We start from the raw sequence: 24401 nt of genomic DNA on the forward strand, positions 1-24401 counted from the left end.
AGTGTTTTTTCAACCGACCCGATCTGGTTGGGTTACCTATAGATTAAACTAAAACCGACCCTCTATTAAGTAAAACCGATATGATCGGTTTGAGTCGGTTTGGGTTTCAACCAACTCCAAGCTTACACACAATGCACATGAAGTCAAAGTGCTAATATTATATATAATATTTCAGAATATATTTTATGGAAATATATATTTAAAACCAAAACATATACAAATATATCAGAATATATATTTTCTAATTTTTGGAAATATATATCTGATATATTTCAGAATATATATTTTTCAGATATATATTTATTATTTAAAACTAAAATATCTACATTTAATAGATATATTTTCAGAATATATATTTTTTTAGATAACTCAGTTCTATGAAAACTGAAACCGAACCGAATTATCAATTTATTCACATTTGCAACCCAAAACCGACCGATAGGGAAGAAAACCCGGCTGACTCGGGTTGGTTGTTTGATCGGTTTGGATTTATCTGTAAACAGCACTATCCGGAGTGTTCCTCTTGTGAATCTGGAGTTGTTTCCGATGCATGGGCCCTGTGGAAGCCCATCTAAACTCTTCGAATCAAGTACGCTAAACTGAATTTGAACCAGCTACCAACATACCGTCCCAACACATCCCGACCAGCCAAATCATTTCCATGGATGACAAGGAAATATCCCCCATGTGCCACTGCAGTTGAGAGCTTTTTGTTGGTAGCGGATGCAGATCCCTACCATGCTAGCCTTCTTAGTTTTTTATTGCCACGAGTTCGCATTGATGCTCCACAGAGCGCACCCTACAGCACATCCCAGCCGTATATTGAGAACATCGGGGTGTCTGTAGGGTGTTCTCTGTGGGGCGCCAATCTGAATTCTGAACTGTATTGACTATTGCCACAACTGTGGTAAGGCATCAATTCATCATATCCATGTGGGGCCCGGATCCGGCCAAATATCATATCCAGGTATGATTGTTGATTGAGAATTATTACTACTGTCTTTTCCCTCCATCCAAGAAAGATGGTAGAAGATCCGATCCGATGGGATTCGGGCATACTGGTCATCCACCGTCACCAAGAGGAATTTCGGTCTCGACGATGTAACTGTAACGTGTAAATAACCACTTTGATTTTGTTTCTTAGTGAAGGAATAAAATCTCTCTCGCTCTCGTTTGTGCACAGATAATTGAAACCCTAGAAACCTGGAAAAAGGACGAGCATGAAGGACGATCTCCCTGGCAAAGGAGGGGGCTTCCCTGTAGATCCAAATCTACCGAGATGGGTCTGCCAGAACTGTCGCCACGCTCTCTGCATTGTAGGCGTCGACTCTTATGCAGACAAATTCTTCAACGATCCATCTTCTCGATCTGGTTAGGGGTTTCTTAGTTTTTTTAAATCCTGCTTAAGCTCCATTTTATTTTAATTTGTTCGCTATCATCTTAATTGGTAAATTAATCGTTGCCTTCTCTTAATTCTCATTCCAATTTGCTTTAGGCTTTCGTATATGCAAAATTTTAGTTTTTCCTATTTGGTATCGAATAGAATTTCCATGTTCCAGTCGAATTCTAAGCTAAATTACGTCGAACATAAAAACCTAAGTATATTTATGCTTATGCAATCGGAAATTATGAGGAGCATTTCTTTAATTTTTTTGGAAGTTTTTGGTGTTTCCGTGGAGCTTCAGTTGTATCCTTATCTTAATTGTTCTAGTAAATGTTTATTTGAATTCAATTTAGACCTATTATTTTGAATTACTTATTTTTGGGTAGTTACTTGTATCAAAATTTAATTGATTTGTTTGTTACTAGTTGAATAACCTGGTTGCCTTTTATTGTCTTATTTATCTTGCCGAAATCCCCTTTAAACCGTCGAAATCAGCTTACAAGTATAATCGTCACTGACTTTTGAACTCTCTCGGGATGTATAGAATTCATATTCGATTTCATCTCTTTCTTTATACTTTTTATAAAGCTGCCGCAGGGGGGGGGGCTGGGGCAGAAATCAGTTTCACTTCACCCCATATTCATAGAGCAGCTTTGCATCTATATCATTTTTAACTTCGCTTCTCAGATTATATTCCCTTTTTTTGTTCACTTTATATGGTGGCCTCCTGATTGCCCATGTGCATTGATAGAATAGAATCATATGAAATGCAATTCTTGGAGAAGATGGACATGTCTACTCTTTGGTAAACCCTTGGACATGAGAGAAAATTTCGGTATCTTATATTTATCTCACTGCATCTGGGAACATATGCAGGCATGCAGGGTTCTTCAGTCCATGGAGCGGGCAGTGTGTTAGGTTCAACCAAGATGGACCATTCATTTATTGTGCTGCCAAAGCAAAGGAGCAATGCACCAGGGGTCCCTCCTCGTCCTCGTGGTGGACCTACACAGCCTGATGCCAGTCAGTGTGGGAAAGCAATGGAAGAATCATTTGTGGTTTTGCCACCTGCAGCTGCTTCCATGTACAAGTGTGAGTCTGCTTCTGATGGAGGTGGGACCTATTTACCATCTCCAGGGGGAGGCCCTAATAACCCTTTGCAGCCAAACAATGCTGGGTTCCACTCAACTATAACTGTCCTGAAGCGTGCATTTGAAATTGCCACCACTCAAACACAGGTATAAAAGAACTAATGTAGAGTTGCTGTTTTTCTTTTGTTCTCATTATTTTCATCTTTCTAAATATTTAATGCATGTTTCTATTACATAGAATACTGCATTGGAAGTATATTTGGTATGGTTTCTGTTGGTACTATAAACCTACCTTTTTTTAATTCTTTTATTTCATTTTTTTCTTTCTTTTATGCCAGGTTGAGCAGCCTTTGTGTCTGGAGTGCATGCGTGTGTTATCTGATAAACTTGACAAAGAGGTTGAAGATGTAAATAGGGATATTAAAGCATATGAAGCCTGCCTTCAACGCCTTGAGGGGGAGACACGTGATGTTCTAAGTGAGGCTGATTTTCTTAGAGAGAAATCAAAGGTGTTATTTGACTTCTATCCTTAATTTTTCAGGTGAAAATTAGCTAATATTACCACTAATAGCACTGAAGTCTAGATAATGATATTTTGTATAAGGTGCTCCAAAAGAACTTCAGAATTGCAAGAATAAATAATAAAACTATAGATAAATTAAAATGTAGGGAAACAAATTCCTGAAATGAGTTGTAAGAGATAATATTTACGCACCAAATTCTGCAATTTATATTGATGTTATAAATTGGGAGAAAGATCTAAATATGTAGGCAAGGCTACAAATAGCGGCAAAATCACTTCAAAGATAAAGTCAGTGACTATCAAAAGAGGTTCTGTACAAATCATAAGAATGGTGTGACAAAGCATATTCCATTGACAATTATAAAAAAAGCATATTCCATTGATATATCTATTCTTAAACATGCTTGCCAATTAAAATGGTCTGAAATATTATGTTTCGCTTGTCAATTTTTTTGATCAATAATGTTTCGCTTGTCAATTGATGTCAATTGGTTTTTTCATTGACTTTTCAACACTGTTAAAGGTTGAAGAAGAAGAGCGACGACTTGAAGCAGCAATAGCAGAAACTGAGAAACAATGTTCAGAAGTAAATGCTGAACTGAAGGATTTGGAATTAAAATCCAAACGCTTTAAAGAACGGGAGGAACGGTAGGTCTGGATACCTTTTACTGTAATTGACAATAGTTACATGTGGTATAATATTTCTAAGATTCTCTTTATGTATTTATTTTGAAAATTCTTTATTTTAAGCACTACCTTTTCTTTGCTTGAATTCATCTTCAGGTACTGGCATGAGTTCAATAATTTTCAGTTTCAGTTAACTTCGCATCAGGTATTTTTCAAATAGACACTTCAGAGTTTGTTCTGCATACTTTTGATAATTCATTTATTCATGCATTGGTTTTTATGGTAGATTATTTTATACACAACAGAATATGAGAGTATGAGAGTGTAGGATTGAGTGTGATGCAACCCAGCATTCTCAGAAACTAGCACATAATAGAAACTAGAAGAATTTATAACAGCAATTAATAGAAGAAGAAATAAGAGCAGAAAATCGAAGTTCTCAATAGTAGAGAATGGAAGTAGGAACTTTCAAACTTAATATTGCTGAACCAAAATTGACAACAATGTTTATGACTAAACCCTGTAAAACATCAATAGTAACTATCCAAAATCTCTTGGCTAGAGAATTGAGGGATCATTTTCATTGGACACATAACACCTTGCTAGATGCTTTTGCTAAACAAGGTGTAGGTGACTGCTAGAGAACGTGATCCTAGCATTTACACTTAATGGTAATGGTAATTGAAAGGTGAGGTAGCTCAGGCTATCTGGTGTTCCCCCATTCCTCCCAGATTCAGTGCTTTCTGTTGGGAAGTGTATCACAACTGCATTAACACATGCAATAAACTCCAAAGGAAGAGACCTAACTGGTGTGTGTCCCCCAATTTGTGCTGCTTATGTAAGTTAAATGGTGAGACTGCACATCATCTCTCAATCTCCTGCCCCTTTGTTGGCTTTATTTGGAATTGGTTTGCTTCACTTTTTGGTTACAGATGACTCCCTCCTGTCAGTTTGGAAGGATTGTTTAGCCCTTCTAATTGCAGTTGTACAGATAAAAGAGGCAGACTAATGTGGAGGTGTACAAGGGCAGCAGTGGTTTGGACTATCTGGGAGGAAAGAAATTCAAGAATATCTTGGGATAAGGAAGTCTTGATCGAGATCATAACCATAAGGGTGGCTCATTGGGTTAAAACATTGGATCTGTTTTCAGCCTTTCAGGTTGATGACTTTTTTTCAGATCTTGGGGAGCAATTGTTGCTTCCTCTTCTAGAAGACAGATAGCATCAGTGGACTGGTCACCTCCATCAAGTGGCTGGCTGAAGCTGAATTTTGATGGGAGTTGTGTGGGCAATCCTGGCCCCTCTGGAATTGGGGGAGTTATCAGAGATGAAGATGGAAATATACGTGCTCTATTCTCAGGTCCAATTGAGCAAGGTGATATGGCATCTGCAGAATTTTGGGCAGCTGTTTTTGGAGTTGAGCAAGCCAAAGAATTGGGTATTGAATGACTAATTATTGAAGGTGACTCAAAAATAGTGGTTGAATGGCTAAAGAAGGGTGAAGTATCTTGGCATCTAAGGAATGTTCTTAGGCATTTAAAATTGCACTCTAGGGGCATGTCTATTCAGGTTAATTGGGTTAGAAGATTTGCGAACAGTTTGGCAGATGGTCTAGCTAAGCAAGGGGTTCAGAGACAGTATGTTTTGGGTCCAGCTGTAATATGTTTGGGGGGTCTAGAACTTGGTGTCTGTTGTATTTTCCACAATGTCTTGTTTTTCTTCTTTCTTTTAAAATTAATAAATTCCTCTTATGAGTTACTGATAAAAAAATGCAAAGTTACTAATAAAAAATCATCAAACTAATAGAGAAAGAATATAATAAAAGGGCTGCTAAGAAGGGGAGATAGACTTGGAGCAAGCTCCCACAATCACAATTTACCAAAACATAACTTATATATTTATGGACTCAATATATAGGTCAGACATTCCCCTCTGTAGACTCCAATTCCACAAAGAAAAAGGATAATAATTGGAATAGGTTTAAGACAAATCCATGTATGATCCATAAGGGAACTTAAATATGGACTTCAGCTATACAAAGAAACCTAAACACTCAATGTGGATCCTAAGGCAACTAATAAACTAAAACTAATCTCTGAAATATATCCAAAATAGAAAGACTTAATTCCTATTACCATTTGAGACCCTATCAAATAAAGTGACCATAACTCCCTCAGAATATCTTGTACAAGATCTTGGCCACATTGGGTAGATAACTGAAAAATCTATGTAATAACACCAAGACAAAGTACCTCCATGATTTAGAACTGCAGTAGTAGCTCCGAAGCTAAAAATCTCTCCTAAGAAGAGGAAGAGAAGAACAAATGAAGGATCCGGTAGATGATTTTACAGGTTGGCTCAATTTGGAGATGATAAATGCATAAAAGGTGAAAGTGTATGTGGGGAGGGATATAGAGGATAATGATGTTGAAAACCTGAAATGTGACATTGTATATGACAAAGAAGGGAGTGGGAGAACAGAAAGGAAGAGGGGACAAAGGTAGGAGTTACAGAGATTTCCCCCCAAAAAGATATAAAAATGAGGACAATGAGGTGGAAGGGGTTTGGGAAGTGCCAGTAAAAGGAGGGTAGTCAAAGTTACAATAAGAAAAACAGAGCTAGATGTTGTTTTGTTAATAGGAATCAAAATGGTCAAGATCTGGTGTTAGATGGGTTAGGTGTATTTGACAATTTCAAAATGTTAGTTGGGTATTTTTCCCCTAAAAACAGTTTGTTGGGTAGTAGATCCCTCTTGGGGAGCATCAATGAAAAATCATCTTTATAAAGGAATTTATTGGGTGTTTTGTATTTTCAGTCAACTTGAGGAATGTAGACTATGGGTTTGTATGTGATAAATGTCTATAGGTTGAACTTGTACAAGGAAAGAAGAGATTTTGGAAAGACTTGTGCTCCATTAGGGGTTTGTTGGAGAGACCTAGTTGTTTAAGAGACTTAAATATCCTTTGAATTTAGTAGAAGTTCAGGATTGTTATCAGTCTTGAACCCTAATGGATTTCAGGTTCGAAAATAAGAAGAAAGGTAAAGAGAAAAAGGAGGAAGAGGGAAGAGAAGTAGTAGAACACAAGAGTTGAAAAAGGAGGAGCAGAAGCTTGATGTTCTGCCGCCGCCACTTTAATCAATATTTATAGGTTATGCTCATTACATGGAAAGGACAGATCTGCCCTTAGTCTTTACATAACAAATAGAGCAAAAATAAGACTGAAATAAATAACAACTGAAACAACTAAATGACCAATAGCTAACCCTAGGCAGACTAGAACACCTTCTACCCTACGAACACAGTGGGACCGTAGCTGTGTGGCCCACATCAGTGTTCTCTACACTCCCCCTCAAGTTGGGAATAAATGTTTATCATTCCCAACTTGGATAGATCTGCCTCTAGCTTCTTCCGTGGTACAACTTTGGTGAGGATATCTGCTAGCTGCATGTTGGAGGTGATGTATGGGAGGCACACTTCTTGTGATGAGACCCTCTCTCGTACAAAGTGTCGATCAACTTCAATATGTTTAGTCCTGTCATGCTGCACTGGGTTGTGTGCTATATTAATAGCCGCTTGATTATCACAATACATCATTAGGGGCTTCTCATACTCAATACCCAACTCCTCAAGTAGCGATCTCAGCCACTCCGTTAGCCATTGACCTGTACTCAGCTTCAGCATTAGATCTGGAGACAACACTGTTTCTTACTCCTCCAAGAGACCAGGTTACCTCCCACAAGAGCACAATATCCAGAGGTAGACCTCCTGTCATCAACACTCCCAGCCCAATCGGCATCCGTATAGACTTTGACCTTCATGTGGCTATTGTTCTTGAACAGTATACCTCTACCCGGGCATCTCTTCAAGTATGCTAGTATTCTTTCTACTGCTAGAAGGTGCGTGGTTTAGGAGAATGCATGTACTGACTGACAACACTAACTACATAACTGATATCTGGCCGAGTGAGGCATAGATATAGGAGCTTTCCCACTAACCGTTGGAACATAACTTTGTCTTCAAGCAGCTCCCCACTCTCTGCACTAATCCTGTGGTTCTGTTCAATGGGTGTATCTGCAGGTTTGACACCCAGCTTTCCAGTTTCAACCAACAGATCTAGAACATATTTCCTCTGAGAGACAAAGATCCCCTGTTTAGATCTAGCAACTTCAATACCCAAAAAATATCGTAGTGTACCCAGATCTTTCACCTCAAACTCTTGATGAAGGAGCTGTTTGAGGGACTCAATCTCATGGCTGTCATTTCCTGTCACCACAATATCATCAACATATACTGCAAGTAGTGTCAGTAAGGACTTCACCCTCTTGATGAACAGTGTATGATCTGACTGGGCCTGTACATAACCGAACTTCCCATGGGCTAGTCTGAATCTGTCGAACCAAGCTCTAGGTGACTGCTTCAAACCATACAATGCCTTATTGAGCCGACAGACCTTCTTACCTACCTCTGTATCATAGAATCCAGGAGGCAACTGCATGTAAACCTCTTCTTGCAAGTCTCCATTCAGGAAGGCATTTTTAACATCCATTTGGTACAAAGGCCAAGTGTAGTTTGCTGCAAGAGATAATAGAACCCGAATGGTGGTCATCTTGGCTACCGGGGCAAATGTCTCCAAGTAATCTATACCATAAGTCTGAGTAATCCTTTTGCAACTAGCCGAGCTTTGTACCTCTCAATGGAACCATCCACATTGTGCTTCACAGTAAATACCCATCTGCATCCAACTGGTTTCTTTCCTTTGGGCAAGTCAACTAGCTCCCAGGTATTATTTTTTAACAGGGCATCCATTTCAACTTGCATTGCACCTCTCCACTCTGAGACTGATAGGGCTTTTTGCACTGTTCTTGGAATAGGGGCATTAGCAACGGAAGTGAGATAGGACTTGTAGGAGGGAGATAGGCGATCATAGGACAAAAACTGGGAGATGCAGTGGGCTATAGATGTGGTGCAATGCCGTTTTCCTTTACGGATGACAATGGGAAGGTCAAGGTCATCTGCAGGGGGTGAGGTAGCAACAATGGAAGGAGTCTCTATGGGCCCTGGGACTGTAATATCTGGACTTGGAGCCGCAGAAGAGGTTGGAGCTGGCCGGGACTGCTGATGACCGGGATCAACCTGCCTGCATCGCCTGTGATAGACTCTCAACTCCCGATCCCCCTGACCACCTTCGCTACTACAGCCCTCATCACCCACTGGAATAGGTAAGGGAACAGCCCCAAAAGTGTTAACCCTGTCCTCATTGCACTCCCCCTGAAGAAAAGGACCCAAATCTCCACGCCCACTACTAATATTAACCCTGCCCTCATTGCACTCCCCCTGAAGAAAAGGACCCAAAACTCCATGCTCACTACTCTCCCCCTGAGGAGAGACCCGAGAATAGTAGGGTGTCTCCTCAAAGAAAGTGACATCCATGGATACAAACTTCTTCCCTGAGACAGGATCATAGCAGCAATAACCCTTTTGAGTTTGTGCATAACCAAGAAAGATGCATTTGGAGACCTTGGGTTTGAACTTGGAGTGATGGGGACCGAGAAGCTGAACAAAACAGGTACAACCAAATGTTTTGAGGGGAACAGTGAACAACTCCTCATCTGGGTATAGAAGGGAAAAAGGAGATGACATATCAAGAACCCGGGAAGGAACCCGATTAACAAGATATACTGCCGTGAGGATAGCATCACCCCAGAAGCGAATAGGGACATTGGAGGTAAACATAATGCTTCTAGCCACCTCCAAGATGTGCCTATTCTTCCTTTCTGCAACCCCATTCTGCTGAGGTGTATGAGGGCAAGTGCTCTGGTGAATAACCCCATGAGTAAGAAGGTAAGAAGCCAATGGCTTAGCAAAGTATTTCTTTGCATTATCAGCTCTAAGAACTTTGATCTTGGCATCAAACTGGGTTAGGATCATTTGGTGAAAGTTTTGGGTCAGGGTGGGAACCTCATCTCGTGAACGCATAAGATAAACCCAAGAAAATCGGGTATGGTCATCAACAAATAACAGAAAATATCTGTACCCACCCATGGAAGGAATGTGATATGGCCCCCAAACATCCGTATGCACAAGATCAAAAGGACGATTGCTCCTTTTATTGCTCAACGAATAAGAGTGTCTACAATGTTTAGCAAACTCATAGCTCTCACATTGGAACTGGGACAACTCAACAGACTCAAACAAATTAGGAAACAAACTCCTTAAGGACCGAAAAGACAAATGACCCAATCGGTTATGCCAAAGCATAACCGAACTCACACTCTGGGAAACAAGTGACTTCTTATCCCTTGACTCTTTCTGACGAGAACTCTCCCCTAGCAGATAGATCCCATTCGTCTCACGGCCAGTCCCAATCACCTTCTTCGTCTTCAGGTCCTGAAAAACACACCGGTCAGGGAAGAAGGTTACTGAGCAGTTCATGTGTTTGGTAATACTACTGACTGAAAGAAGATTAGTATCAAGCTTAGGGACATGTAAGACAGAAGACAAGGAGATGGTATCCGATAGCTTGATGTCACCCTTGCCAGAAATGGGGACAAGAGAGCCATCAGCAATAGATACTTTATCACTACCAGAAGATAAATGATAAGTGGTAAACAATGAAGGCAAGCTAGTCATATGGTCGGATGCACCTGAATCTATTACCCAACAGGGTTCAGTGGTACTTGGAGCTGAGGCATGGCAGGTTGAGGCTCGAGTACCTGAATTTGCGGAAGCAAATGTGGCGGGGGCTAATGGTGACTGCAGTGGCTGAGCTGAGTTTCCAACTTCCCCTTCCAACTGTATAAGAGCAGCCCGAAATGCGGCTAAGGTCTCTAAGAATGTGCCTCTTGTGCCAGACGAGGGTGCTGAATTAGTATGCACTGCCACATTAACGTTACCCTTCTTGCTTCTTAACTTTGCCGGGACCAAATAAGGGTGTAGCTTCCAACATGTTTCTTTTGTATGTTTGGGTTTCTTACAATGCCCACATACCACATAACTGCTGTTCCCAATACTGCCTTCTGCCTGATTCTTATACTCCATTTCGGTCAAGAACCAGAAGTCTCAAAAATAGGGTTACTACAGTCAAAACCAACACTTGGACTATCAACCACAATCACAAAATCAGTATAGAACCAATCTGTACTCACAGTAGATGTACATGAAACAGGTATAAACTGATCTGAAATCAGTAACCACACACAACAGCAACAGTCCGAACTATTTTCACCCCCTTAGAAGAGTTCGAAACCCCAAAAGAAAACTGAAAAAATAACAGTTTGAAGAACAATCTGATATGCTGGAGCCAAATTGGGGTTTTAATCAGTTCTAAAAGCAAATTCTCAGCCGTACACTCCAGACAGTACTGTACGGATAAGGCTTGTAGTAGGGTTAATATGAAACCCTAAAACTGATCAATGCTGAGGAGAGAACTATTAGAGTTTGCCACAGTATTAGATCACAAGGTTCAGTCCAGTACTAGGGTTTGTCGCAGGATTAAGACAAAACCCTAGAGAATAGAAAGATAAACCGTAGAGTGGTTCGGCCGCCCTTGCTAGATAGGTCCAACCTATCTTCTCTGATAGTACTTCTCTCAGAAAAATAAAAAACTTACAATAGGATGTTGTTCGCTGCCTTCCAAGGTTACCCGAACCCTAGCCTTCGCTGATTCTTCCTGATCACCAACTCGCTGCAACTGTGGCAATTCTTCAAACAGCTGCTAATCCTCTGGAGATCTCCAAGAACCAGTCAACGAACTCTACTTTCTCAGCTTCCAGCCTTAGATGGTTCTCATGTGGTCGGCTGGACTAGACTCACATGAGAAACCCTAGCTCTGATACCAAGTAGAAGTTCAGGACTGTTATCAATCTTGAACCCTAATGGATTTCAGGTTCGAAAATAAGAAGAAAGGTAAAGAGAAAAAGGAGGAAGAGGGAAGAGAAGTAGTAGAACACAAGAGTTGAAAAAAGGAGGAGCAGAAGCTTGATGTTCTGCCGCCGCCACTTTAATCAATATTTATAGGTTATGCTCATTACATGGAAAGGACAGATCTGCCCTTAGTTTTTACATAACAAATAGAGCAAAAATAAGACTGAAATAAATAACAACTGAAACAACTAAATGACCAATAGCTAACCCTAGGCAGACTAGAACACCTTCTACCCTACAAACACAGTGGGACCGTAGCTGTGGGGCCCACATCAGTGTTCTCTACAAATTTCCTATATGACCAATAACTCAAACCAATCTAAGACAAGTAGTAGTATCTGGAAATTCAATAAATTTCTCAATGTTAGTGAATTGAAAGAGCTTCCAATGCTGCATGCTAGTTATGGTTGGTCAAATTTCCAAACAACCCCTATTTACTTTAAGCAAGATAAGTTCCTACTCTCTATTAGATAGGGAAGAACATTGGGTAAGTTTCTATTTTCCTCCTCTTGATAAGATAGTATTCAGTAAGCTTGTCATCATTGTCCAATTTTGATATCCCAAGGAAGATTAAGCAATGGTGCTTCTTGTTTTCTAGTTTGAGAAAATGTGTTTGGGATGCCTGTATTTTACAAGAAATGTGAGATCTTGGTGGGAGGAGGTGATTGCAAAACGGAAAGGATATAAATTTTAGAAGAAGTTGCAGTTGATAAAAGGAAAGTTGAAAGTGTAGAACAGTGAATCTTGGAGAAAGGGAAATTTTGATATTATCACAGATAGAGGTGATTGGCAAACTTAAAGCAAGGCAATTGAAGCAATAACTAGATTTGATCTTCAAAGGAAATTAGTTGGAGGCAAAAGTAACTCAAAATGAAGAGATAGCAATGGTTTTGATGAATCAATTTAAACTATTATATGGCTTCTCTTCTTTTTCAACAGCCAAAGTTGAGGGATTAGATTGGTTCACCTCAGATAGGGAATGAACAAAAAATTTTGAAAAAAACAGACTAAGAGGAGTTTAAAGAATGGTTTTTACCATGGATGGATGTATGCCTCAAGGACCTAATAGGTTTTCTATGGACCTTTTCTGATAGTGTTTGGATATTCTCAAGGAGCCATTCAACCTAAAGGCTTAAGCTGTTAGGTGTGGTCCCTGAATAGGTTTTTAATCTATAACTTGCCCCCTCACAAGAAAACCCATTGGGCTTGAAACATGGACAAGCAAAGGCCCATCCATACCTTTTGCTGAAATTTAATTAATTATAACAGGGCTGACGAGGATCGAACACTAGACCACATGGTCAAACGGGCTTTGATACCATGCCAATGAGAACCACCTAAACTAAAAGCTCAAGCTGTTAGGTGAGGTTCCTGAATAGGTTTTTATTCTCTAACAGATATCATAAAAGATGATGATGGAGGCTTTTGGATAATTTTACAATAGGGGAACATTGGCAACATGGAAGAAAAACTATTTATCCTTGTTGGGGCAAATGTTTGTGGAGATTTCCGTTGGACTCGAATAAATTGTGGCACACTGTTAGTATCTCAAGCATCCATGGGATGAAGGTAAATGGATGAGAAAGTGTAGCTGCTAAATCTTCTCTAGCCTCTCCTTGGAAAGCTATCTCCACTCTTTCTAATACCTTCTTGCAAAATATAAGTTTAAATGTACTCTCTCTAGGGATAAAACTAGATTTTGGAAGGATCTTTTGTGGGGTGATTCACCTTTAAAGGAGAGATTTCCTTTTCTGTACTCTCTCTCCTTACACAAACATAAATCAATGTCTCATTGTTTTTTGCTCTTTAAAAGAGAGTTTGCTTTGGGTTTAGGAGAGGCTCAAGAGAGTTGGAAACCATGGATGTTACGCTTGTTGAGATGCTATGTTGGATGGAGTATTTCTTAACGCCAACCTTGATTGCAGAATTTGGTCAGCAAGTTCAGATGGTATTTTCTCATTTATCTCTTTACTCAAATTCCTCTCCTTTGACTATTTACTTCTTTTTCCTTGGGAAAAGGGATTTGAAGTGACTACTACCACCTAAAGTTAGGGCATTCTACTTGGAGGTAATACATTAAAAAATTGATACTTATGAGACTCCAAGAGGGATTCTTAATATAGAAAGAAGTAAATCTGACTTCTAAATCTGATAAAAAACTTGAGTAAAGAAGTAAAAAGTGAGAAAGGAAGAAGAAAATAGCAGAATAGAAGAAGTGGATGGAGAAGAAGAAGAGGAAGAAGAAGAGGGTTCGATCATCTCCTCTCTCCCCTCACTAATCCTTTTATTAATCTTCACTAATGTGGTTAATTACAAATCAGCTTTTAAGTGGGGCGCCTAGCTAAGCATAAACTTAAAATAACTTAAAAGAAAACAGGCTCATTAGCATACAAAATAAATAACCTACTACTGAAACATAAAATAGACATTAGGGCCCACTCTCTACACTCCCCCTCAAGCTAAGCATAGATGTCAATCATGCCTAGCTTGCTTATATAGTGTGCCAGCTTCCCTTTTAGTACACCTTTGGTCAAGACATTAGCCAACTGCTCTTCTGAAGAAATAAATGGCAAGCAAACCTCTCCTGAAGCAACTCTTTCCCGTATAAAATGTCTATCAACCTCTATGTGCTTAGTTTTGTCATGTTGAACAGGATTATGTGCAATGTTGATAGCAGCCGGGTTGTCACAGAAGAACATCATTCGCTTTTCATAGTCAACACCCAACTCTTCCAGAAGTGATATCATCCATAGTAATTCCGACACTCCATGTGCCATTGCCCTATATTATGCTTCAACTAAGGATTTGGCTATTACAGTCAGTTTCTTACTCCATGAGACAATGTTCCCTGCCACTGAAGCACACTATCCTGAGTTGGATCTCCTATCATCAATACATCCAACCCAATCAACATCAGTGTGTGCTTCCAACTTTGTGTGTCCATGTTTGGCAAACATAATACCTTTCCCTGGAGTGTCTTTCAAATAACACAACTCTTTCTGCAACAGCTAAATATGTCTTTGGGAGAATGCATAAACTAACTAATAACACTCATTGCATAGGAAATATCTGGCCGATTAATGCAGATATATAACAACTTCCTAAGTAGTCTTTGAAACACTCCCTTATCTGGCAACAGTTCACCATCAGTGGCAGAGAGCTTATGATTGGAATCTATAGGGGTGGAAGTTGGTTTAGCACCAAGTTTACCAGTCTCTGCAAGGAGGTCAAGAACATATTTGCACTGACAAATGAAGATACCATCCTTGGGTCTAGCAACTTCAATTCCTAAGAAATAGCTGAGATCCCCCAAATCCTTGATTTCAAATTCATAGTTAAGAAACCTTTGAGCTTAATCACTTCCTGGGTGTCATTACCCGTGACCACAATGTCATCAACATAAACAATTAGAAAAGTCACCAAAGAGTTACTTCTTTTCAGAAACAAAGTATGGGTAGATTGGGTTTGTGTGTAACCAAAGGATACAAGAGCAGCTCTGAATCTCTCAAACTAAGCTCGAGGAGACTATTTGAGACCATAAATAGATTTTTGCAGTTTAAACACCTTCCCTTGCAGTTCCTTTCTATACACCCTTGGAGGCAAAGACATATATACCTCTTCATGGAGGTCTCCATTCAAAAAGGCATTTTTAACATCAAACTAGTGAAGGGGCCAGTCAAAAGTAGTAACTAGAGACAACAAAATCGAATAGAAGTCATCTTGGCTATAAACCCACAGGAGCAAAGGTTTCAAGGTAGTCAAAACCATACATCTGAGTGTAGACTTTAGCACTCAATCGAGCCTTAAACCTCTCAATAGTGCCATCAGAATGGTACTTAATGGTGAACGCCCATTTACAACCCATTGGTTCCTTCCCTTCAAGCAAATCCACAATATCTCATGTATGGTTCTTATACAAAGCATCAAGTTCAATCATCATAGCATCCCTCCATTCAGGTTTGGACAGGGCTTCTAGTACAGACCTGGGAATCACATGGGTAGAAATATAGGCAAGAAAAGAGTAATTGGTAGGGGATAGAAGGCTATAGGACAGGTGTTTGGAGATACAATGTGCTGTTGTATACTTCCGCTTGCCTTTTCAAAGGGCAATAGGAAGGTCAAGGTTTAGGAAGGTAGGTGGGTCAGAGGAGGGTTGACCTGCTACCTCAGTAGTGATGGGAGGTGTAAGAAGCTCTGTGGAAGGAGTGGAAACAACTTGCCCATGCCTGGATCTTTGCCATTGGTACCACCTTTGGAGCACAGGATGTGAAGAAAATGTAAGAGGATGAGCTGGAGGAGCGAGAGCAGGAACATGTGGTGGAGACACAGTGGAAGGGGAGGCATCAGAAGAAGATGACTCGAAAGGAACTGGAAGAGGAACAATTGGAGACATAGCGAATGGCTCCTCAGGATGCTCCCCCTTAGGAGAAATACCAAAGAAAGGAATGGACTCAACAAATGTGACATCCCTAAAGACAAAGCGGGTGCCACGAGTCGGATCAAAACAACAATATCCCTTTTGTGTGGAGGCATATCCTAGAAAGACACACTTATGTGCCTTAGGCTCAAATTTGTGTCTCTAATGATTATGAACATGTACATAGCAAGTGCACACAAAGGCTCGGAGAGGAAGAGAAAAGAGATCCCCATTTGGAAAGAGAAGGCTAAATGGGGTTTTGAAACTCAGAACCTGAGAAGGCATATGGTTAATCAAGAAGGTTGCACTAAGGACAACATCCCCCCAAAATTTAATAGGAACATGAGATGCAAAAAGGAGGCATTGAGCAACCTCAACCACCTGTCACCTACTCTCTTCACTGCTTACCATAGCATATGCCTGAGCAAGAGCGACTTCATCCTTCGCTAGAATATTCTGTCTAGTAATGAAATGTCGAACTCAGGGTTGAGTCTTGTAAGAAACTCAAATGCCCTGTTTCGTTCCACTAGTTTCCTAAAAGTCTCTGCATTATTAGTACTCTCCCAAACAATTGTCACCATAACATCAATTTCATGCCATAGTGATTTCAGCATGGAATAGTAAATCGCTAAACTCTTCTCCCCTTGTCTCAGATTTTTCACATCACTTTTCAGCTTATAGACTCTTGCCACATTCAACTTCTGTGAATATGTTTCCATAACACTGTCCCAAATTTCCTTGGCTGAAGACATCCAGAGATAATGTTGACTTATATGGGGCTGCATAGAGTTAACCAACCATCCAATAATAATGTAGTTCTCCTGCATCCATTTCTCATATGTAGGGCCTGTCTCTGCGGGTTTCACCTTACTGCCTGTGAGATATCCCAGTTTACCTCTACTACAGACATGAATCTGCATATATTGTGCCCAAGCTAGATAATTGGTGCCATTTAGCTTGATTGTGGTCACTCCAATAAAAAAGGAAGTTACCGGGCCAACCCCGGATACCAACATCTGCTTTGATTCACTTCCGAAATGCTCCATTGATCAAATGGAAATAAAAAAAACCAGTTTTTTAGTCTATATAAACTTAACTGAGGTCAATACAGTACTTGGAGACTCGAAAACTAGGGTTTCACTGCACCCAGCTGTCGGGGAGGAAGAGAGAAGAGGTAGCCGCTCCTACCAGAGCTTCCAAACCACCTACAAGTCTCAGCCACACACTTCTAGAGATCAGACTACACCTCCCAAGTCCTGAGCGCCACACCCAAATCTTCTCCTTGACCCGTGACTTGAAAGCGCTCTAGTCGGCTAGGGTTTTGGGCAGAAAATTACAGCTCCACTTCTTGGCAGTTTTCAGCCAGATTCTATCTCTCTAAACCCTCTACCAACTAGGAAAAAATATTCTCTGATCCATCAAGAACTTATCTCTCCATACACACTCCTAATCGAAGGGTGTATGGGAAAAGAGAAAAGAAAAAAAAAAGAGGGAAAACCTGCTCTGATACCAAGAAGTAAATCTGACTTCTAAATCTGATAAGAAACTTGATTAAAGAAGTAAAAAGTGAGAAAGGAAGAAGAAAACAACAGAATAGAAGAAGGGGATGGAGAAGAAGAAGAGGGTTCGATCATCTCCTCTGTCCCCTCACTAATCCTTTTATTAATCTTCACTAATGTGGTTAATTACAAATCAGTCCTTAAGTGGGGCATCCAGATAAGAATGAACTTAAAATAACTTATAAGAAGTTAACAGGCCCATAAGCATACAAAATAAATATCCTACTACTGAAACACAAAATAGACACTAGGGCCCATTCGGCCCAGTCTCTCTACATAGAATAAAAGTTGGTGCTTTTCCGGATACTTAGAGGTGTGCCTCAAAATGCGTAGAGGTGCACTCATGCACTCAACATGTCTGAAGCTTACGTTTCATAAGTCAAAGTGTAGATGAGGGGGAGAGAAAGAAAAGGAAGCCTGTTAAATGTGGAGGTTAGGAGAGAAAGAAAAGAAAAAGAAAAAAGGAAAAGGAAAACCGACGCACATTGCCTGTTAAAGAAACCATCAAGCCTCAATTTTAGTTTTTAATTTTTAAGAGATAGATTTTTTTTTATTATTACATATTAGCCCCTAAGAATCTTACTGGTTATGAATTGACTATGGGATTATAAAAATTGCAGTAATCTCATTTTAAAGATATGAATTGCAAGCTATCATTAATTATTTATTCATATTTAAATTAAAAGATGTAACTCAAAAAATTAAAAATAAATTTTTGGTAACCTAAGGCTGTGTTTGACTTGAAGGAAAAGGTAAGGAAAGGAAGGGAAAGAAAGGGCAACCTGCACAAACCTTGTATAGGTTTCCCTACCTTTCCCTAACTTTTCCTTCAAACCAAACATAGCCTAAGAGGATGGCTGAGCATTGATCCACTTTTAAAGGATGTTCCTCTGTCTCGTTCTTTTTTGGCTGTTGATTTTTTTTGGGAGATCTTATTAGTGTTAATATGTACAGAGGCTTTTGTACAATGAGCTATACTTGTATACTTTTTTTGGTTATAGCAATTCAATTTTACATTACCTTTAAAAAAAAGAATAATTATAAACTGATAAAATTAAGTATAGAAGTTACAATAAATAAAAAGCAAAATATATAAATCAAGGAGGTATTTTAGCATTTGTGATGGAGGTATACAATTAAGGATAACGATACCGTTTATTTAATAAAAGGCCATTACCCTGGGGTCTTGGGAAAGGAGACTGGATGTGGTCCTAACCTTTAGCATTGTTTTTTTTTGCACAAAGTTTACTGTAATTATTTTTGGCAAAGGTATTTACTAATAGCAATAAGAGTACTATAAGAGTGTGGGAAGAGGCATCACATCAAGCAGCCCCTGCCCCCACAACACTGATACAAAGTGGCTTGCTAATAGAAATCAGCATACTATGTATTACTAAAAATATCTATGCTGTGAGGCTTATGCCCTATGGGTTGAGGCTTATGCCTCACGCCTGAGGTAAGTGAAGTGCCTACCATGCCTTGGTGTCTGAAACACTTCTTCCTAAAAATGGCATTGTCCTGATTTCTATTAGCATTCTATAAAATCAATGCATTTTGTGGTTCCTAGTGCAGAAAAGAAACTAGAAGACACTCATTTATTGTGATTTATGGGCCCATTTCTGTTTTCTGAAAATCAAGAATGCTTGTTTCTAAATGATATTTACTTAGTTTTTTTTCCTCAATGAAGCCAGGAATTTTAACATTGAAGATCTTTCATTTGACAGGAAGAGAGAGATGCAATTTTGGCTAAGATTGAAGTTTCACAAGCACATTTGGAATTGTTGAAACGCACCAATGTGCTTAATGATGCCTTTCCTATCTGGCATGATGGAGAATTTGGAACAATCAACAATTTCCGTCTTGGCCGTCTTCCCAAAATACCGGTATACTGCATCAAAACTAGGGATGTACATAATTGATATGAGGAGTGCTTGTGTAGTTGCTGTTTAATTGGATCCCCTTTCTGTTCTCTGTGCCACATGTGTTTTATAAATGCATGGAGGCAGTAACTTCTATTACCACTAAGGAGATATTCTGTATTAAAATTGAGGTCATGAAAAGATGGTTTGATCCAGCCCATCAATTTCTTTGGTTGGTAGGACCAAATATTGCAGATAGCCCAAAACAAATCTGTAAATGGATCTTTATTGCCTATACTCACACAAACAAGGAAGGAAGCTTGTCAGGTTTTTGACAAGAATAAATCTCTATTTGCTTGGTTCAATAGTGGTAGAGTTTTCTGCATATGTGCTGCATCACAAGAATGAAGATTATTACTGAAATATTCCCCATTTATTTCCACATGTAGTTGGGATCAGGATAGATGCTGGTATTGTTCTTTTCTGTATAGTTTAGCATCATTTTATGTTCCATATGGGTCTTTTGACATATTTATTGACCATGTTGTTTCAAAATGTAGGTTGAGTGGGATGAGATAAATGCTGCTTGGGGTCAAGCATGCCTTCTTCTCCACACAATGGCTCAGTATTTCCGGCCAAAGTTCCAGTATCCTTTTAATGAACATACACCTCTCTGCATGCATGTTGTTTGTTTTGCTGCAACCAATAGTTATTTCTTTGTGGGCATACCTTCTTAGGGATGTCCTTGTCAGTTGACTAAAGAAACTATTATACTATGCCTAATCTTATGTTGAACCACATCCTTGTCTAACGAGATAGGGATGATCTAATTTCTTCAACACTTTCATGTTAGAACCTTGTTATTAAGCTATTTATTATGAGCTAAGTTGTTTCAAACATGCACTAAATAATTTGACAGTTGGATTGCAATGAGATGAAGTGAGGGTGGGCCTTGGCACAATGGTTGGGTTGCTCTATTGCGACTTGGGTGACCAGGGTTCAATTCTTGGAAACAGCCTCTCTGTATGTGCAGGGGTAAGGCTACGTACATCTGTCCTCCCCAGTCCCTGCATTGGCGGGAGCCTCGTGCACTGGGCTCCCTTTTATTGCCGTGAGATAAAGTATTTTAGAAACCTTGGTACATATTGGCATTATCTAAACTGGTATCCCCTAGACTCAAAAAAGAAGGAAAAAGAAAAGAAACAAATAAACAAAAACACATAAAAAGGTTTATGGTAGTATGGAATAACTAATTTATTTAAATCTAAAATTTCAATTGTTAGTTCCACAGAATTCAGAAAATTAGGCCATGTCATCTATATGATTAAAGAAGTTGTGTGGCACCTATCTTCTAAACAATTCATTTACTAATCAAGCATCATAATTTTGAGGCTTTGTCTTGATGTATTGGCAAAGCTTTTGAGCATAATGCTTGTCCTAACAAACTTAAGTTTGAGGAAGAGTTACTTGAAATGAACTTCATTATTCTATCTAGGAAAAATAACAATGTCAACTTAACATGTTGGGTTGTACTCTCTTGATTTGGATATGTGAAAACATTTCATTCCTTGAAAGAATTTGCTTCAAAATTTTGAACATGTTCATCAACATGAGACTGTTAGTTGATATCTTCAACTTTTTATCCAGATATCGAATAAAAATTCTTCCTATGGGAAGTTATCCTCGAATTATGGACAGCAACAACAATACGTATGAGCTGTATGTACTTATTGCCCTTTTTGATGGTTAATGGTTAATTATGTTGCTTTTAATTTCAAAGGAATATCTAGCTTTGGTGGATTGTGATGATCATGAAGATCTTCTAGCAGCTCAGATGGCCAAAAGACGTTGAGCTTTTGGGGTCTTTTCTTTAAAGACGTTTGGTAAGCGGCTTGGTCTACCGGGCTTTTAAAAACGTATTTAGAGGCTATCTACCATGCAGGAAGACTAGAAAGCTTCACTTGAAACTTCCTAAAAAATCGGAATTTTCGGTCTTTTCAGGTCTTTCCGTGCACGTGTCTTCTCATCTTTCCAGCTTTTGGTTACCAAACGGAAAAGATCGATTTTCGGTCTTTCGAGCTTGCCAAAGCCCAAAAGACCGCACAGAAAGACTTGCCAACGCCACATGACTTAACAGGTTTTCAGGGTCTTCTCTGCTATGGTAACATTGTTTCCATTTGATTTCTTTATGTATTAACAATAACATTCTGCACATTTACGTTAGAGGAGTTGAGATGGGAGAGTTTGTGGAGATAGGTCGTTGGAGAAAAACTTTGAAGATTGAAGCTAAGGAGCTCCCATTCGAGGAACATAGATTAAAAGGTCAGCTGAGCTTGAAAATCAGGGAAGCAAAGAAAGGGATGGTGCTGTTAGAAGGATTGGGGGTGATTGAAGGGTTCAAGGAGTTTGTGGGAGGCGCAAGTAACAAGGGCAAACAAAATAGCAGGAAAGAGTTTCTCTCAGAAACTGGAAGAAGATTTGTAGTGGAATGTAAGAGAAATTCTAAAGGCTTTTTCATATTTTTGACAGAATTTTTTGGCAAGGTAGGAAGCAGATGGTCTGTTTCCCAAAGGGAAGGAAAAGTCAAGGCTGGAAGGAAGTTCATGGGGTATTATGTGAACTGCTGCAATGGTTGGGTGCTAAAAGAGAAGGAAACTTGACAGAAAAAAGGAAGATAAACAGTTATACTAGCCAGGAGAGCAATAATAAGCAAGAGGCTCTTATAGTGACAGCTGGAGCAGGTAAACACAGAATTGGAGCAAATCTAGAGAGAGAAATTGCTGAAGCCATTGCTCTGATGTGTGGAGGATCACTAGGAGGTGTTTTTTGGCGAGACCTCTACTCAGCTTCCTTTTTACTAAATGGAGTAAAACCTGAGGAGATACCTTGGAAGATAGAGGTGTGAGTTTATGAACAGTTTTGCTCAGTTTGGCTGGCTTCATCCATTGAAGCTGTGCTTTGGAAAGAGGCTCATAGGGAGGGAGATGAGAAGGTTGAGGAAGAAGAAGAATTGCGTGGCAATAAAGGATGGTGAGAAGGGGGAAGAGAGTCACAAACGTACTCAACAAGGCAGTAGCTGGGTACCTGACAGATCCTATGCACTAGCAGTAATAAATGGTGTTAAAGCTTCTTCGTTAAACACACCTTGACTGAGAAAAGGTGAGAAGGGGGCAGAGAGTAGGGGAGCTGAAACATTGGGTCCTTTTAAAATAAATAGGGCCCAATCTCTACCCAATCTGGGCCGGATACTCTTTTCTGGGCCTTCTCAAAATAGTGGGCCCCAGGTTCTAAAAATCAGGCCAAATAGTAAAAGAAGGGACAAAAATAATACTGGGCCGACCTTTGTGGGCCTATCTAAGGTGGGATAGGGGGAACAACATGTCAAAACAAGATATGGGCTGAACATTACCAGCCCATCGAAGGGACCCAAAACATCTTTAAAAGGTCACATGACCAGAGGGGTGACGTCGATAGATGGTAAACACCATCTATCTTCTTCGTTGAGCACAGTAGCACGAAAACCATGAAGAGCGAATCTCACCCATTCTGGAAACACTTTACATTGGGTTGCGTCAGAAAGATCAAACAGAATGTCATCGGAAAAACGTAATCAGAGGAGTGTCAGGCGAAGTGATTTAGAGAAGTGGAAGCAGTATGATTGCTCTGAGGAAGATCTCAGTGATTTTGTTTCAGACGATACCGTAAGCTTAGGGAGCATTGATCTGAGTAGTTCGAGGAACGTTTTTGATGATGATAGCTTGGGTACGGAGGTGCTCTTTCAAAAGAACAAGGAAGAAGATGGTTCACAAAGAGTTTAGGAAGACATTGTGAATTTTTTGGATCGCTCGACAGAGGTTGCAGTTCAGGTGCTGCCTACACCCGCAAGGGAAGTCAGTCCAATAGCTCAGGAAAAAACAGGATATGAGGTCGGTAGGGAAAAGTTCTAACACTCTGACCTGTAATGTAATACCAAAAGGGCAGCTAGGGAAGAATAGTTCAATTGTTAAAGTTGACAGGGTATTGATTTCTACTATAAACTCTTTAAGGCAAGCTCAATTATAGGGAACAGATTTAGGCCTATCTCCTTATGCGCATCCCCCTCCCCTGAATGATGTCCCATCGGTCCCCAACAACACAGGTATGAATGTCCATTCGGTTTTGGTTACTAATGTGCCTTCTGTGCTTGAAACAGATACTTCAGCATCCTGAGCGGAAGTTCCAGTTGGGGGGAAAAAGAGTGAATGACAACTCTGAGAGTGAACTGAGAGAGGGAGAAGTGGCACCTAGAGAGAGACAGTAGGAGGAAATGGAGAGAATATGGGAGAGGATCTGCACATTGTTGGAGGAATACAAAGAGAAGGAGGAGGAATTAGATTAAAGGGAGAGAGTAGTAATTTCTCAAGAGAAGGACCGCTATAGAAGTTCCGAGTTGGGGGGAGAGGTGGCTGAAGCTAATGCATCATCTAGGAAGACCGAGGATAATAATAAAAGGAAAAAGAGATCAGAAGTGAAGAGATTGATTTCAGATATTGAGGGTGACATTGAATTTTGTGGGAGAGGGGAAATAAGAAAGACTCTGCTGTAAGGTGGAGTCTTTTGGGAAGGGTTTTTTGAAAGAAGTGTTTAATGAAAATCATCAACTGGAATGTGAGGACTGGGAAGTGAAAGAAAGAGAAGGACAATTAAAGACTTACTAAGAAGAGAGAAACTGAACATAGTGTTGATACAGGAAACCAAGTTGACAGAATTGGATAAAAGGTGGGTTAGAAGTATATGGAGATCAAGAGGAGTTTGTTGGACCTCAGCTCCTTCTTGGGGTGCCTCTGGAGGTCTAGTAACATTATGGAGGGAGGATGTTGTAGAATCAATGGAGGAGCTAATAGGGAGATACTCTTTGTCGTTAAAGATCAGGAATGTGGGGGATGGATTTACTTGGGTTCTAACCAATGTATATGGGCCAAACACTTATAGAGAGAGGAATGAGATGTGGCAAGAATTGTATGGGATACGAGGCCTAT

The 24401-nt window shown here is 39.8% G+C and overlaps 1 protein-coding gene across 5 annotated transcripts in view; it reads left to right on the plus strand.

Annotated features, from left to right (window-relative positions):
* Positions 1-1076: 1076 nt before the first annotated feature.
* Positions 1077-24401, plus strand: part of ATG6 (AUTOPHAGY 6) — a 34149-nt gene continuing 10824 nt past the window's right edge. Inside the window, exons 1-10 of one of the 5 annotated variants that reach the window (XR_016080718.1) lie at positions 1077-1371; positions 2261-2622; positions 2814-2984; positions 3522-3646; positions 3782-3830; positions 19249-19407; positions 19944-20029; positions 21031-21102; positions 21213-21266; positions 21385-21544. Coding sequence is in view for 2 of the 5 variants with exons in the window: in XM_088895418.1 (XP_088751544.1) it covers positions 1221-1371; positions 2261-2622; positions 2814-2984; positions 3522-3646; positions 3782-3830; positions 19249-19407; positions 19944-20029; positions 21031-21102; positions 21213-21266 (1229 nt within the window). In the remaining 3 variants the exon portion in view is untranslated. The remainder of the gene's footprint in view (positions 1372-2260; positions 2623-2813; positions 2985-3521; positions 3647-3781; positions 3831-19248; positions 19408-19943; positions 20030-21030; positions 21103-21212; positions 21267-21384; positions 21545-24401) is intronic. The other 4 variants (XR_016080719.1, XR_016080720.1, XM_088895418.1 and 1 more) reach the window with 4 other exon arrangements.

This window comes from Nelumbo nucifera, chromosome 1 (genome assembly GCF_055504915.1).
Source record: "Nelumbo nucifera cultivar China Antique chromosome 1, China Antique-T2T, whole genome shotgun sequence".
Lineage (NCBI taxonomy): Eukaryota > Viridiplantae > Streptophyta > Magnoliopsida > Proteales > Nelumbonaceae > Nelumbo > Nelumbo nucifera.